This window comes from Amblyomma maculatum, chromosome 10 (genome assembly GCF_055883805.1).
Source record: "Amblyomma maculatum isolate TAMU_Amacu chromosome 10, ASM5588380v1, whole genome shotgun sequence".
Taxonomy (NCBI): Eukaryota; Metazoa; Arthropoda; class Arachnida; order Ixodida; family Ixodidae; genus Amblyomma; species Amblyomma maculatum.
The window spans coordinates 160,056,201-160,072,418 of record NC_139353.1 but is presented as its reverse complement, the minus strand read 5'-3'; the positions used below and the strand labels follow the sequence as shown (position 1 = coordinate 160,072,418).

Genomic DNA, 16,218 nt, shown 5'->3' with positions numbered 1-16,218 from the left:
CGATATGATATTTTCACTACAACTTCGTCGAAGTCTGGTCCTAAGTATCGCTTTAGAACATTTCCCGTTTAGTTAATCTGTGTTCCTATCCCGAGATTCGTGACAGTGGTTCAATGGGGCTATATGCTCTATATATATAGCTATATGGCCTCCCTACTCAAGCGTGGTCGTTTAGTGCGTATACTGCTGTCTTTTCGCCAAAGTGGTCTACTATACAACAGTTCGCAATAAACATTTAATTTACTGCTTTCTAGCTGCCATCCGGGTGCGCGCGTCCAATACGAGCTAAGTATTTATAGCTTGGGGCAGGAAAAAATTAAATACTCTGTATCTATTGTTACCTCCGCAATTGTACGCACTACATATGCTTTCTTCTTTTAAATACGGAAGCTGACACGGTGCTTCTTATTCTCCGCGCAAAGAGCAAAAAAAGAAAGCCATCCAGCAATACTTGGCATAAGAAGCACCTTTTTACAGGTTAAAACGCAGTGCGAAAGCCAGATGATGCTCTCACTTATTTGTACAAGGTACGAAAGGGCTGTGGAGCGAAATACAAACTAACATGCGAGCCTACCATAAGCAACAAACATTTTAAAACTCTAAAAAGAAATCGCCGCGAACAAGTTTCTGAAGTCACCCCTCACTAAAAATGCAAACCCCATAGCAGGTATCGTGTACGCTTCATTTACACATTTATTTGTTTCAAAATACTGTAGGCATTTGTTGTGTATGTACCTCTGGGCTTTGCTTGGTGCGCAACTGCAGGCTGGCGCTTCACGCGTGGTGCCAGTTCACACCGCTATGGACGAGGATGTCGAGGCAGAGGAGACGCGGGTCAGAAAACAAGTAATCGATTCCAGCACTGGCGACGATGTTTGCGCAGTCCTCGAGTTCACCAAGGTAAGATGACGTTTCTACCGGTAAAGTCATGAGCTTCCCTGCTATAGTATGCAACGAACCAGACCTAACTTATCGCTGTGCGAGGAACACGCACCTGGTAGTTTTAGTGTAAGGAAGTCAATTCCGCACGAAGGGAAGCCTACCAGAGCTCTCATATGAGACACAGACTGCATGTTGCAGTCGCAGCTGATTGGCTATGAAAATGGATGGACGGAGTGACGGATGAATGGATGGATGTTGGGAGCGTCCCCTTTGAAACGGGGTGGTGACAGTCATCACCTTGCACAACCTTTATTTTCTATGTTTTCAACTTTGATAACCCTCCAACGTTAATGAATTTACTCTTGGACCCAGTCTGACCTGAATATAACCGTGTTTAATTTTGATTTAGCTTCTATTCGTCCCCCTGCTATTTATACACCAATCTTCTCAACGTATCTTGCTTACCTCTACCGCCGATTTGTTCACGCTTCCTTTGTTACCTTTAAACTCCAGGGCCTCGGCTAGAGTGACTATATCCGCATCGACACCTCGATAGATGCTGACACACTCTGCGTTTAATATGTTCAATTGTTTCTGGGCACCTAGCGAGCACAGCACAAGTTTCGTCTTATTGATTATACTATCTTTTGTAGCTTCGGGTTCTAAGTAATCCTAATCTAGCTTCAAAGAGAAGGCCGCTGCCTCTTGAGTTGTCATAGAAGGTTTCCTTATTAATCCGAGTTACCCATTTTCAATATATTTCAAGGGCGGGCTTCTTTTCCTTTGAATTATATTAGGTTTTGGCCTATGTGTTCTTTACCTGCAGTTTAATGTTCTTTATTTCTCCATATTTCCTTCCTAAATACTTGCTGGTTCATTTGTGGTTTTTTCCCGCCACTGTGAGTCAATACCCTTTCGGTATAAGTATTTAAATACTTGAGCTGCCCCCCTGTTGCCGTCCATTTTTCTGAGGCGTTGTTGGTACAGTATTTGCCTCTGGGCCTCACGTGCCTCGAAGGACGTCCAGCCCATGTCTCTATGTGCTGCTTTGTTTGTAGTTTTGTCGTGGGCTCCCAGTGCTGACCTTCCCACAGATCCCTGACTTATTTCTAACTCCAACAGGGCTTCTGCCCTTATGCACAAAACCACGTTACCGAAGGTAAGCTCTGGTAGCATTATTCCTTTTCAAATACCTTTAAGTACTTCATATCTGCTGTACCTGCATAATGCTATGAGCTTCATTATGACGACATCCCTTCTTCCCTTCGCCATGGTCTCCTGTTCATGTTTTTCCTCGTATACCTGTCCTTCGTTTACTTTACTCCAAGATGTTATATTCTGCCAGTCTTGGTATCTCGCTCTCTTGTATTTTAAAAGCATTTTGTCAGTGAAATCTTTATTAGTGTCACGTGGTGATGACAATTGGCCGATGATAACAGATGAAGAGTCTCGGAGTGCACGAAGGAAACAAACTATGAGAAATAAATTGACTAGGGCCTTTAGCGCTGGTAATAAGGCTTTAGACGCGCAGCATGGATAATTTCTGGCCACGACCGGCGCCCCCGGGAGGTGGTCGTACCGTCCGGGACGACTTATTAGTTAAGGTGTCAGGTGGGCCGAAGGACTTTGTATGGGCGAAGTATCGCCACAAGAGCTTTTAACTTAGTCCACGATGGCATATCGGTGTCCAAACCAAACCTTTACCTCTTGGTTTAAACTCCGCGTCGCGTCGTCGCCAATTGTATGGTCGGGCGTCGTTGCGTTGCTACTCTTTGATGCGCAGGCAGGCGAGTAGTCGGGCTTCCTCCGCCAGCTGAAGGTAGGCGGCGACGTCGAGGTTGTCTTCTGTCACCTGCGGCAGCATCGCGTCGAGCGTTGTCGTTGGCTCCCTACCGTGCACAACTGGGTCACCCTGGTTGTCTTCCGGACGGCCTTTCTTATACGCGATGAGCAAGTACGGCAGGGTGGTGTCCTAGGTCTTCTGTTCGGTGTCGGCGTACATAGCAATTAAGTTCTCAATTCCTTTGTCTCGCTCCGTAAATACATTAGTCTGGTGATGGTACGCTGTTGTATGTCGGTGACATATGTGGCTTTACGTTTAGGTGGTGTGCATGAGCTCCGCGGTAAATGAGGTTCCCCTGTCTGTTATGAGTACTTCGGGGCAGAGTGTAGAAGTTTAATGTGTTTGACGAAGAACCTGGACTCATCGGCCGTGGTACCACAAGGCAGGGCTTTCGCTTCGGCGTAGAGGGTAAGGTAGCCAGTGGCCACGATGATCCACTTGTTACCCGCAGACGAAGTTGGAAAGGAGACGAGAGCCACCACATTTTGCTGAAACGAACTATTCGGGGGTGGTATGGAGTTCAGTAGCCCGGCTGGTCTCATCGGGTGCCTCTTGCGTCGCTGCCACTCACTGAATGTTTTCGCATAATGATCAACGGCGACAGGCAACCCTGGCCTGTAGTACTTCGACCGAATTCGCTGCAATGTGCGCACGAACCCAAGATGCCTTGCTATCGGATCCTGGTGCAACGCCTGTAGAATTTCCTGCCGAAACGTTTAGGCACAACAAGACTCTGGCCGGTCCTGTTGGGCGCCAAATTCACAAGGAAGTCATGTCTTAATGCGAATGACAACAAATGACATCGCCCGTGTGCTGTGCGACATCAGTGCATGTTAAGGAGCCCCAGGTGGTCGAAATTTCTGGAGTCCTCGACTACGGCGTCCCTCATACCCTGAGTCGCTATACAACGTAAACGCCACGAACCAAACCAAACCAAATGACACCTGGACACAGCAGGAGGGAAAACGGTCTTGCCTTCCAGGTAATCGGCTAAGACTTTTAAATCAGGGCCCAAACGCATCTGCTGCGCAAAAATGTTGGCGCTTACCGGTTCCAAAAAGGCGTCGTCGTCATCGTCTTTAGGGAGAAAGTTGACGGGAGCGCTGGACTGCCCGAAGAGAGGAGAAGCCTATAGGCGCCGCTTATCTTCCTCGAAGGCTTCTGCTTGAGGTGCTTCCCATTCAAACGGGACAAATCCTTTTGTACGTTGCGTCGAGGGTTCGGTGATGCGCAAAAATTTCTAGACAAATAGTCGGTAATACGCGCACTGTCCAAGGAATATTCGTACTGCTTTCTTATCAGCGGGCTGAGGAAACTGAGCAGTCGTAGCGGCTTTCTCCGGGTCTGGAGGAATTCCTTCCTTGTTTGCGATAAGGCCCAGAAAGAACAGCTCCTCGTAGGCGAAGTGACACTGCTCTGCTTTGAACTTTAGCCCTGATGACTTGATGCCGCCGAGCACTGTCCGTAGCCATTTCAGGCGGTCTTCAAAGTTCGAAATGAAGATAACGACGTCATCTAAGAAGACTAGACAAATCTGCCACTTCAAGCCAGTTAGTGCAGTATCCGTTGCTCACTGGAACGAGGCTGGTGCGGAGCCAAGACCAAAGGGCATTACTTTGAACTCGAAGAGGCCATCTGGTGCGATGAAGGCTGCCTTCTCGCGGTCTCTTCCATCAACCTCAATTTTTCAGTACCCGCTCTTCAAGTCCATACAAGAGAAATACTTAGCATTGCAGAGACGTTCTAGCGTGTCATCGATGCGAGGGAGTGGGTAGACATCCTTTTTCGCTACGTTCAAGCAGTGGTAATTGACACAGAAGCAACGTCTGCCATCTTCTTTACCAAAACGACCAAAACCTCCCAGGGGCTCTTCTGTGGCTGGATCATGTCATCAAGAACCATTTCCTCAACTTGATTTTGTATGCTCTTGCCTTCTCGCGGCGATACATGATATGGGCTGGGATGTAGCGGCCGGGCCTGTTCGTCTATGATGTTAGGGCGCTTTGACAATGGAGCTTGCCGCACCTTCGAAGCTAAAAAAAAACACACGCTGTAGCTTTCGAGAAAAGTGCATATCTAGTCTTGTCTTTATCGGGGTAGTGCTGCGTTTATCTCGAACGTGCGCTGGTTGGCTAGGTTTGGTGCGTCCTCCTCAGGTTGGCTGGGAAGGGCTAATACATTTCGGATGTCCACTAGCTCGTCGAGGAAAGCGATCGTCATGTTTCGTGACCAGCACATGAGCTTATCCATGACGGAAATGCGCAACGCCTCTTTCAATTTCTCGTTCACGCTCCGAAATCAACTGCGTGTTTCCTACGACACCGCCTTCAGCGGTTTCGATGTCGCCGAAGACGACAATGCTTGAACGGGGCGGTAAGCTCAATACTTCATCGAGAGCGTTTAAAGCACCGTGATGTGTCGAAGGTGCAGAAGCAGGTATGTCTTTCTCCGTCGAAAGTTTAATAACTCTGATTGAAGGTCGATGATGCCCGATGTCCACTGAGAATGTCCATATCCAAAATTACGCTGCGCGACCACAAAGCTGGTAGGGCAGGCCATATACGGCAAATCTTGCAGTATCTATTTACTGATTTATTTTACCCTCATGGCTTACAAAAGCATTATAGAAGGAAGGGACAAATATAAAAAGTGCACTCAAACTACAATGCAAGAAACTAAACAAGAAAACTGAAAAGGGAACGACAACTCTTATTCAAAACACTCAGAAATATTACAAAATTCGCTGGTGGCTACAACAGGTCAGAGCATATCAAGCTAACTATGCAAGTAGAAGGCAGACTCTGCGCCAAACACAGGCAAGAAAAATAGAAAACCGTATAATTAAAGGATATTTGTAAGTGCTGCACGAAAGCCGGTGTTATCGCTGATATTGACCAGAGCAGAAGGTAAGTCGTTCCTGTCACGGCTTGGTTTCGGTAGAAATGTATGTGCATACGTCAGTGCATTTTAGCGAGGGATAGTAACTTTGTAGGGTGGTCGATGCGTGTGTAAACGTAAGTACTGTGCGTGTGACAAGGCATGATTTGAGTTTCTTGGTGGATTTTATGAAAAAGCGAGATTCGAGAACAGTTATGGTGGACAGCCAGGAAGGAGAGATTCAGATTGGTTTCATATTAGTGACGCTTGCTGTGCGCTGGTAGTTATTGAGAATAAAAGGAACTGAACAATTTTATATTCTTTCAAGGATAATATTTAATGCTGTATGGCAAAGATCCCATATAGAACATGCGTACTGAAGACTGGGTCGGGCATAGGCAGTACATAATTGGTTTATAAGTAATGAGAGTCCAAGTTCATGGGTGCGTTTTAGATAGCCAAACGGGCGATTGGCTTCAGATCTTAGGTAGTTAATGCGAGTCTTTAAATAAAGGCTAGTCATAATGTGCGCTCCAAGATGCTTATAGGTTGAAACGGAATCAAGCGGAGAGTAATTAATAGAGTAGTGTAAATCAAGTCTTTCCATTTCACGGCGTTCAGCTCCATTTCCCAGAGGGAGAACCAAGTTGAGATATTATTTTAGTCCGAAGTAAGGAAACATCACAATCATTAGTTATTTTCTGATAATTACACAGTCGTCGGCGAAGAGACACATCATGAATGTTGGAAGGTCCTGAACATAGATGAGAGAAAGTAGTGGAGCCAGTCCGGATCCCTGATGCACTCCTGATTGGACAGGGACTTTAAGAGAGCCGGCTTCGTTAACGGTGACCTACTGGGTTCGATTTGCGAGAATGCGAGGATCCCGTTAAGCAGTACTTTTAGTAGATCGTCCTTATGGCCTTATTAAGTTTCTTTTAGCTGTTCAGCGAACAATCCCAAGTGGTCATTACCTTCTTGAGCTCGGTGGAGAATGGTCCACTGATGACTGAGTATTCAGTTCCTGTGTCCACAAAGGCGGTCGTGTCAGCCTTGGTGTCCAATCTCGGCTCCGTCGTTTACTGGTGTCGCGGATAGAGCACACCATCGTCAGTTTGCTGGTCGGGTTTTTACCTGGTCGCGTCATTGCTGTCATCTGCAACGGCAGTGTAAATGTTGGGGCGCTGTCTTTAGTCGTCGGCGGCGGAGGATCTTCCTAAGTTCGCTATAAAGCAATCTCACCTCCAAAGGTTGCTCCCTTAGTTCCCCTGCGGGGGCTATGTGACCTCCCTTGGACGGAACTGCAGCCCTGTGATGCAAATCGGGCTCTGTACAGTGATGGGGAGCAGTACCGATGGTTCAGAGGCACGAACTCATGGCTGCGCATATTGTTCTCAATTTCTTGCAGTCGTTCACCGGGGTGGGGTTATGGGGCGTCATTTGCGAAACCTCGGAGGTTGATTCATCGGTACGGGAAGTGGCGAAGGATGTGTCCAACCTCACCACAGTGGAAACAAATCGGGCGGCTGTCTGATCTCCTCTAGGCATCGCACTTGCTGGAGCTTGGGGGTCGACCTAGGCTTGGCTTGCTGGGGCCAATGGGCGTCATTCAAGAGCGGCTTGTTTGTGACGAAGGTAGATTGGCCTCTTTTGCAGGAACATAGTACGAGGTACTGAAGCAGCGTAGTTCATTGCGGGGGGTTCTGACAAGGGAAACGTCGAAGCCATTGCTTGGGGAACCCCCAGGGTCCGCTGGGCATCCTCACGGATGGCATCCATGAGCGAAGCAACCTGAGGCAGTGTTCGCGATAGCATGATTTGGCGAAATTCTTCACGAACGACTTCACTGATCATCTCTCGGTGGTTATCTCCGCTTGTAGGTGTGGCGTCGTAGTGGCTTGCAGACAGCATTTGAAGAAGCCGGTTGTAGAGGTGAGTTCTTGCTTCTTAAGGCACTTCGATATTTGCATCTTCCTGGCCGAAGTCCGCAAAGGTCTTTGGTAGCTGGCGAAGAAGCCCTGCAAATAGTTGATCACTCACGCCACGAATCAATTGGTGCACGCTGGTCTCCTCTGCCATGCCGGGATCGGCGCGACGGAAGAGGCGCTTCATCTTCTCAGGTCGTGACAAGACCAATGACAACAAATGCACAGTCTGGGATTGCACTAAAAAACGCTTTATATCTGAGCCCGCAAAAGCACTACGTTATTGGGTGGCGGCGATAACAGGAAACGTGCTCGCTGGTGGTCGAACAGAAAATGGTTGCCGCACCCGTCAACGCTAAATTTAAAGGCGGCGAGGAATTAACTAGATAAAGCCGCAAACCTGCAACATTGTGGAAACACATGCGTGTGGCCGGAATCTTCGAGATAGATCTCGACGCATCTTGTGCGAATAAGATAATGAAGCATCGTAAGACAACAAGCATGAACAAAGAACACAGAATCGATCCGCGCGCTGGATTCACAATGGTAAGGCCGCATGCCGGCAGCTGTCGAAGACAAAGATTTGAATGCTTCGCGTCAATACATCAGACCCAACTTAAGTGCGCTAAAGCCGATTGAATCTCTCTCGCACCCGCATATATTACCCAAAGCTTGTAAATTTTCATAGCTATTGGTGAATAGAACAATGTCTTCCGCGTACATCAATCCCGGAGGCGCTTGTTTTACGTCTCTTTGACGAAGCTTATACGCGAGATTAAAATCGAGACTGCTTTCTTGCAGACACTTTACCAAATATTTTCTTCTTATCTACTTTTCTATTATAAATTAAATTCATCCTCAGCTGTCTGGAATTTATTTATTATGACCATTTCCAATGGCTTTAAAAATGTGTCCTTACTTCTTGGGCCAAACTCATTAATGAGGTTCATTGGAATTTCGTCCATGTACACACAGGAATATTTGTTGCTCTCTTCTTCCTATTAGGGTGGTCAATAGTAAGTTCGTTTCCTTCATGTTTAATTTCACTGTTCTAATAGCTTCTAGGATCCTCCTGCCATTTCATCAATTTCAGTATTTTACTTTTCAATTTTTTATAAAAACGAATTGCGCTCACGCGCAATCAGACTACTTCATGGGGTATTTCTCTATCGTTTCTTTAATAAGATGTTATTAGGTCTAGTTGTTTGCTGGTTAAATTGGTGGTTGTTCTTCGTATTACCTGATTCGTCCTTTCGTCCAGGTGTCTCATCTCCAGGCTGATACGATTATGGTCGCTTTCCAGGCTGTATGCGCCTTCCTCATCTATTTCCATCCTCGCGAGCTTATTGTAGATTCCTGGTGATATCAAGCAGTAATATATGTTCGTGTGCCTAGGCCAGATTTTCCACGTGATCTGTCGTTCAGTTGGTTTATCTGTCCACAATAACTATGTTAGGCTGCTCACAGAATTTTAGCATTAACTTCCCGTTGCCGTCGGTGTATCCATACAGGCCCTCAATGTGTCCATTCATATCACCCAATAAGACTATCTCTTCCCCGTCTCCAAACTGTTTTTATCTTCACAGATACATTTAACTAAAACCCTGTTTTCCTCTCTGTATTTTCCCCCTGTCTATAATTAGGTTACTCCAGCCATATCTTTTTCTCTGCTATTGTTCCTAGAATCCAGACACGTTCTTTGCATGCTTTGCATCCTTTGCCAATTGGTTGAAATTTATAAAGTGCCTTCTGAAGATGCGAAATCGGAACAGTAACTAATGGGAGCCGTCATGGAATACATAAAGCGCTGACACTGGTATTGACCACCCTGTCTCGAATTCCTGCGCGTTATCTCACATATTAGTTGTCACTGTAAAGGAGGTGGTGACGAATCATAACCGGAACGCCTGTCTTGCGTTGCGGCGAATTCATTACAGAAGAGCCGTAGTGATAGGATCATCTGCCTCACATGCTGTAGGCGTGGGGGTAACGCCTAGTGCTGTCTCGTTATCTACCGTCAGTGAATGCAATCTTTCAAGTTTTCTGACAGTCCGCCTCTTAGCAGGCCTCATCATGGGGCGGGAGGGGTCATGCTCTATTTCTAAGGGTGTTCTTGACCCCACCAACAACATAAGCCTCACAAACGCAGGCCAATCATAACATTAATGCAACAACCACAGATCTGCGGTGAATGAGCACCAGTAATGAAGGTGGGATATCCCGCAGTCTGCAAAGCGCTTAGCACTAAACTATGAGCACGCTGCCGACTGTCTAAATACTGTCTCGCCTCAGTGCTACACACGATTACCTACCCACTCAGCAGAAGCGGTCACTTTGCGAAGAAGTGCAATCTTAAATTACTACTTTGACGAAATATCTAACTTTGAGGAATGTGCCGTGCGTGGAAAATTCTCACGTGGTAACTGGCAAAATGTGCGTGCAAAAGATTGGAGGCCGCGTACTCTCCGCTTTAAGGATTGGAATGGCAGCATTAAAGGCTCGCGTCTGTGGGTCGCTTTGCTGCGCAAAAAACACGGAAGAAAAGAACACGAGAAGTCTACTATCAACTGATTTATTCTGTACGCCAGCCGCAGTTATACAGGTAAGCACATCACATGTGTCACTTTGGCGCTCCAGACATGACATGAATGACCTTGTTGTCTTTTTGGTTATGACGGTAACTATTTCAGAAACAAGGTTGCAGCAAAAATGAAAAAGCACACGTCAAGGAACAACCCGAGACTTTCGTAAGAGGCACAAAATAGCTCTAAGCTCTTTTGAACTTTGCACGTGTTTCACTAGAAACCCGCGCTCAGCCGACTATAAGCTTATCGAGGAATAGAAGATGCACTGGTCGACTTTGTTTTCTATGTGAAAAGTGAGCAAAGCTCTTGCTTACACTCTTGTTCAAGGTCTGCTTCTTTAAAGCCGGGTACGCACGTGCATACCATTACGTGCTTAACTAAGTTCGCAAGCTTATCCTTTTGCACTATGTTTTGAGAATAGTCTCGTAAATGGTCCTGAAGTCCATGTCCTGTCTGCTCATATACCATTTCCTGTCATTTATTGAACGCTTTCATACCCTCCAGCGCCGTCTGGCTAGTTTGGAATCGGCCATTCGCCCCCTCAAACAAGATCTCAACAGTATCGACGGCCGCTTGGATGCTCTTGCGGCTCGCACGGATCAGCTTCTCACTACAATCGATAACAAATTCTCAGACATTGAGAACGTCGTCGCAGACTGTCTCAAACACCAGTTTGTACTTGAACGTCGCCTCCAGCAGCATAAGGAGGCTATCACCCAAATTTACGCCATATTCAATCGCCTGAATACTCATATCAAAGTGCAGTTCGAACGCATACTTAATTTAATCTCTAGGTTTCAGACTTGCCTGCAAACCAGCACTCATTCTCTAAACCCTACCCGAAGAAACACGTTGGCTTGCATAGCGCAATCAAATTAGTTAGATGCAAACATATTGGACCTCAATAAAATTCAGTGCAACTGTCGCAACCTTAACATTACCCGCACTCCATTATATTTCCACCTGGTGTCCCTGATGTTCTTAGGTGGCGCCTGGCAGAAAAGGACGCCGAAGTTGGCTTGCGTGGTGTGCGCGGAACTTTGTCTGCTGGTCCAGCTTCGTCCCGTCGTTTTAGTCACGTCTAGCCCTGTTGCGCGTGACATATTTTAGTATCGGCGCAGGGTATCGATCCCAGTATATATCCCGCACTCCTTCGCACGCCCAGGATTCAGGTCCTGTGCCAATCGAGACTTCTGTGCACCGCATTAGCCGAAGGAACCTAGGCCTACCACCATAGCACGAGCCGTTGGAATTCACTGCCGCAGCCGCCCCTCGACTTTTCATGACAGTTCAAACGTATTACACTCTACAGAACCCACGACTGCTTAAGGCTTTCCACGGCTGTCAGACGGTAAACGTCGAAGACTGGCTCTTTCAGTTTGAACGGGTCGCCGCATTTAATCAGCGAGACGATGCCGCGAAGCTCAGAAACGTCATCTTCAGCCTGGAAGATGGCGCTCGTACTTGGTACGAGAATCGCGAAGGCGCCCTAACATCGTGGCGCGAGTTCTGTCGCTGCATCCACGACACCTGCACCAGCCCGGATCGCCAAGAACGACCGGAAAGGGCTTTACACTGTCGCTTACAGAAACTGGAGGACATGACCATGCTGTTCCGACGATCTGACCCGTCCATGCCCGAAAAGAAAAATGTGCGCAATCTCATGCGGGAGAATGGTTTTGCAGATCGTCGATGCGCAATCACGTGACACATGGGTGACGTAGCCTTGACGTCACGTCGCGTATCTCGCGGAATCTTTTTTTTTCCTTGTGAGGAAGCGCTCGCGGCAGTTTGTTTTGTCCACGCCATGGCTCCTCCTCCAACACAGTCTCCTTTCCTCCCCCATGGGTCCAAGCAGTGCTGGCATGACTATGGGGAGCAGAAAACCGAATTTTCCTCCCCTGGGGGAATGAGTGAGCGCAGATTCTTTGCGTTCACAGTCTTTTGCGTTCATCCTCTTTCTTCCGATGGTCTTGCGGGTTAAAGCTGGTGTTCGAAGCGACGCAGGGACTTCAAGGTGTGAAACTATACAAGATTGTACTTATCTTATGAACTAACAATTTCACGTCACTACACACACACACATACATACATACATACATACATACATACATACATACATACATACATACATACATACATACATACATACATACATACATACATACATACATACATACATACATACATACATACATACATACATACATACATACATACATACATACATACATACATACATACATACATACATACATACATACATACATACATACATACATACATACATACATACATACATACATACATACATACCTACATACGTACATACATACATATATATATATATTTATTTATCTCGTAGGATTGGCAGTGATGGCGCAGCGGTAGAACATCCGCCTCGCATGCAAGAGGACCGGGGCTCAAGTCCTGGTGCCACGCAATTCTCCACTGGATAAAAAAAAAAAAACCGCGTGTCGATGGAATTGCATAAACAGGTTTGGGGTGCGACCTGATGCCGGTGGACACCTCCAGCAACACACTCCCTCACTAGAACAGGAGTTGGCCACGGTGGTGCAGTAATTGGCCGCAACCTCTCATGGTTAGCTCCATAAAACCCCGGACCTCAGTCACCAGCGGCTGCGAACAACTGACCACGGCACCACGGCGGCGGTCACACCAGTGACGCAGCAGGGGGTTCTAAGAATTCCTAGTTCCGCTGGACAGACCGCCCTTAGAAACTGACCCTGGCAACGTTTAACGCTAGACCCCTATAGCTAGTGAAGCCACTTTAGCAGTGCTGTTAGAGGAGCTAGAGGGTATGAAATGGGATGTCATAAATCTTAGTGAAGTTAGGAGGCCGAATGAGGAACATACTGAACTGAAGGATGGGCATGTACTTTGTTATCGAGGTTTACGCCGGAGTACAAAAGCTTCCAATCCGACATGCCAGATAGAATTGGCCGAGATATCAAAGCTAATCAATAAGTGCAAGGTGGCCGATATAAGGAAGTAACATCGAGAAAATTAGGCACGCGGTAAAGAATTGGGGAAGCCTTAAAGCGGTAAAGAAGAAATCGGGCATAGGCAAAAACAGTCTACAGATCTCTACAGTAGCCAAAGCAGTCAGGACCACAATAAGATTGGCGGTAGGGAAAAACAGTCAGACGTTCCACCAGTGACGAAAGACGAGTTCAAGAAAGTATTAGAAACTATGAAGAGGGGGAAATCAGCTGTATACGCAGCGCCTGGTGTCATCAACGGTACCGGAACCATGGCAGAATGCAAACATTATCCTCCTTCATAAGAAAGGAGATGCTAAGGACCGTAAAAATTACAGACCTATCAGCTTACTGTCTGTTACGTATAAAGTATTTACTAAGGTAATCGCTAATAAAATCCGGACGAACTTAGACTGCAATCAAGCAAAGGATCAAGCAGGTTTTCGGAAACGGTACTCTACAATCGATTATATCCATACCACCAATCAAGTGATAGAAAAATGCTCGGAATATAACCAGCCCTTATACATAGCATTCATTGATTACTAAAAAGCATTTGACTCAGTTGAAACCTCGGCGGTGATGCAGGCATTGTGAAATCAGGGGGTTGACGAGCCGTACGGGAAAGTGCTAAAAGATATAAATAGCGGCTGCACAGCAACCATATTTCTGCATAATGTAACAAAATTCCCATAAAAAAAGGTATTAGACAAGGAGACACCATCTCCCGAGTACTATTCGCAGCTTGTTTAGAGGAAGCATTCAGAGACTTGGAATGGGAGCAGTTAGGGATAAGAGTATATGAAGAATACCTATATAATCAACGATTTGCTGATGACATTGCCTTGCTAAGTAACTCGGGGGATGAACTGCAAAATAATAATTGATGACCTAGGCAGGAAAAGTAGAAAGGTAGGCTTGAAGATCAGTATGCAGAAGACTAAGGTAATGTTCTCACAGCCTAGGGAAGTAACAGCAGTTTGCGTTAGGTAGCGAAGCACTGGAAGTAGTAGGCGAATATGTCAACTTAGGGTAGGTGGTAACCGCAGATCCGGACCGTGGAAAGGAAATAACAAGAATACGATTGGGATGAAGCTCATTTGGCAAGCACTCGCAGATTATGACTGGCAACTTGCCGGTATGGCTCAAGAGGAAAGTATACAACAGTTGCATCTTTCCTGTACTCACCTATGGGGCTGAAACGTGGATGCTAACCAAGAGAGTTCTACTTAAGTTGAGGACAACCCAGAGGGCTATGGAACGAAAAATGGTAGGGGTAACATTAAGAGATAGAAAGCGTGCAGAGTGGGTCAGAGAAATAACTCAAGTTACTGACATATTAGTGGAAATCAAGACGAAATGGGCATAGGCCGGGCATGTAGTGCGAAGAGAGGATAACCGATAGTCGCTTAGGGTAACAAACGGATTCCAAGGGAAGGAAAGCGTAGCAATTGGCGGCAGAAAGTTAGATGGGCGGATGAGGTTGTGAAGTTCGCAGGGGCCAAGTGGATGCAGTTAGCAGAGAACCGGGTAAATTGGAGAAATATGGGAGAGGCCTTCGCCCTGCAGTGGGTATAGTCAGGCTGATGATGATGATATCTCGATGACTATTCGCGCCTTTAAATGCTATATATATATATATATATATATATATATATATATATATATATATATATATATATATATATATATATATATATATATATATATATATATATATATATATATATATATAGCATAAGTAAATAGACGTACTTGGTTGCTAGAGGTTACATAAAAGTGAAAAAATGCTTCATACTGTTTCCAAGTTTATTTGTAGTCGACGTTTCGGCAGGAGCCCTGCCTTTCTCAAGACTGATGGTACATGATTCTTGTTTGTCTTCTTATAGGGTTGGCCAGAGGTGATACAAACAATATGGGCACACACAGGTGAGTCAGCTGGACACGCACAACACACACATACACACACAGCTGCGGAGAGCAGGCTAGGCCCAATGGGCCATCAACCCAAGGCACCGGCCGCCGCGAGTAATCTGTATACAGTACAAGACACAATACAGGCAACCGCGGAACAACCTTGGAAGGGGAAAAAAGAAAAAAAAAAAAAGAAAAGAAGACGAAAACAGGTGGGGGAAGGTGTTTCCTGCAGGTGGTGAGAAAATTATTTTTCTTGTTCTCACTAAAAGATGGGAGCGCCCAGCGTGATGAGAAAACCAGGTGGACACTGCTGGTTAGAAGAACCTGACAGCGGAGAGTAAAGTTCGAGCAACTTGCGACGGGAGATGAACCTCAAAGAAAGAATAAAAAAAAATAAATATGTGGGACAGTAGAATGGTGAAATACTTTGAGGTTTTCGCTAACAGATGTGAGGGCTAAGCAAAAGAAGAAAACGGGTGGGGGAACGTGTTTGCTGCAGGTGGTGAGAAAATTATTTTTCTTGTTCTCACTGGAAAACAAGAAAAATAATTTTCTCACCACCTAAACTTGCTGATGCCGGCCATAGCTACGTTAGAGGCTGTCGTGTGCGTCAATATCGAAAGGCGGCGCCTCTAAAGCCAGCGGGTTTGCTCCAACCTATTGCGCCTCCCGGAACACCGCTTGGCCAAATCGGCATCGACCTTCTGAGCCCATTGCCGCTGACATCAGTCGTTAACAAATGGACCATTGTCGCGATCGACTATCTCACACGGTATGCGGAAACCAAGGCGGTGAAGCGTGGCACGTCATCTGAAATCGCCCAGTTTTTTATGCAGCAAATCGTGTTGCGCCGCGGCTCGCCGTCCCTAGTAATCACCGATCGAGGCACGGCGTTTACGGCACAACTTATGCACGACGTATTTGAGCTCAGTCACATTAGCCATTGCAAAACCACTGCCTATCAACCACAGACGAATGGCCTCAAGAGACAATAAAATCATCGCCGACATGATTGAAATGTACATAGACTCCCAGCACGTGACCTGGAACGAGATTCTCCAGCACGTCACATATGCCTACAACACTGCCGTCCAAGAGATGACGCGCTTTACATCATTTCGCCTGCTATATGGACACGACGTTCAGAAATGTTGCATGCAGTGCTTCCGTGCTGCACGGATAATACT

At 46.3% G+C, this 16,218-nt stretch overlaps 1 protein-coding gene across 1 annotated transcript in view; it reads left to right on the top strand.

The window, feature by feature from the left end:
• The first annotated feature begins 786 nt into the window (after positions 1–786).
• The window catches only part of LOC146177788 (phospholipid-transporting ATPase ABCA3-like), a 69,968-nt gene continuing 54,536 nt past the window's right edge, over positions 787–16,218 (top strand). Inside the window, exon 1 of the mRNA XM_084580583.1 lies at positions 787–900. Coding sequence (XP_084436709.1) covers positions 802–900 — 99 coding nt within the window. The 5' untranslated portion in view covers positions 787–801. The remainder of the gene's footprint in view (positions 901–16,218) is intronic.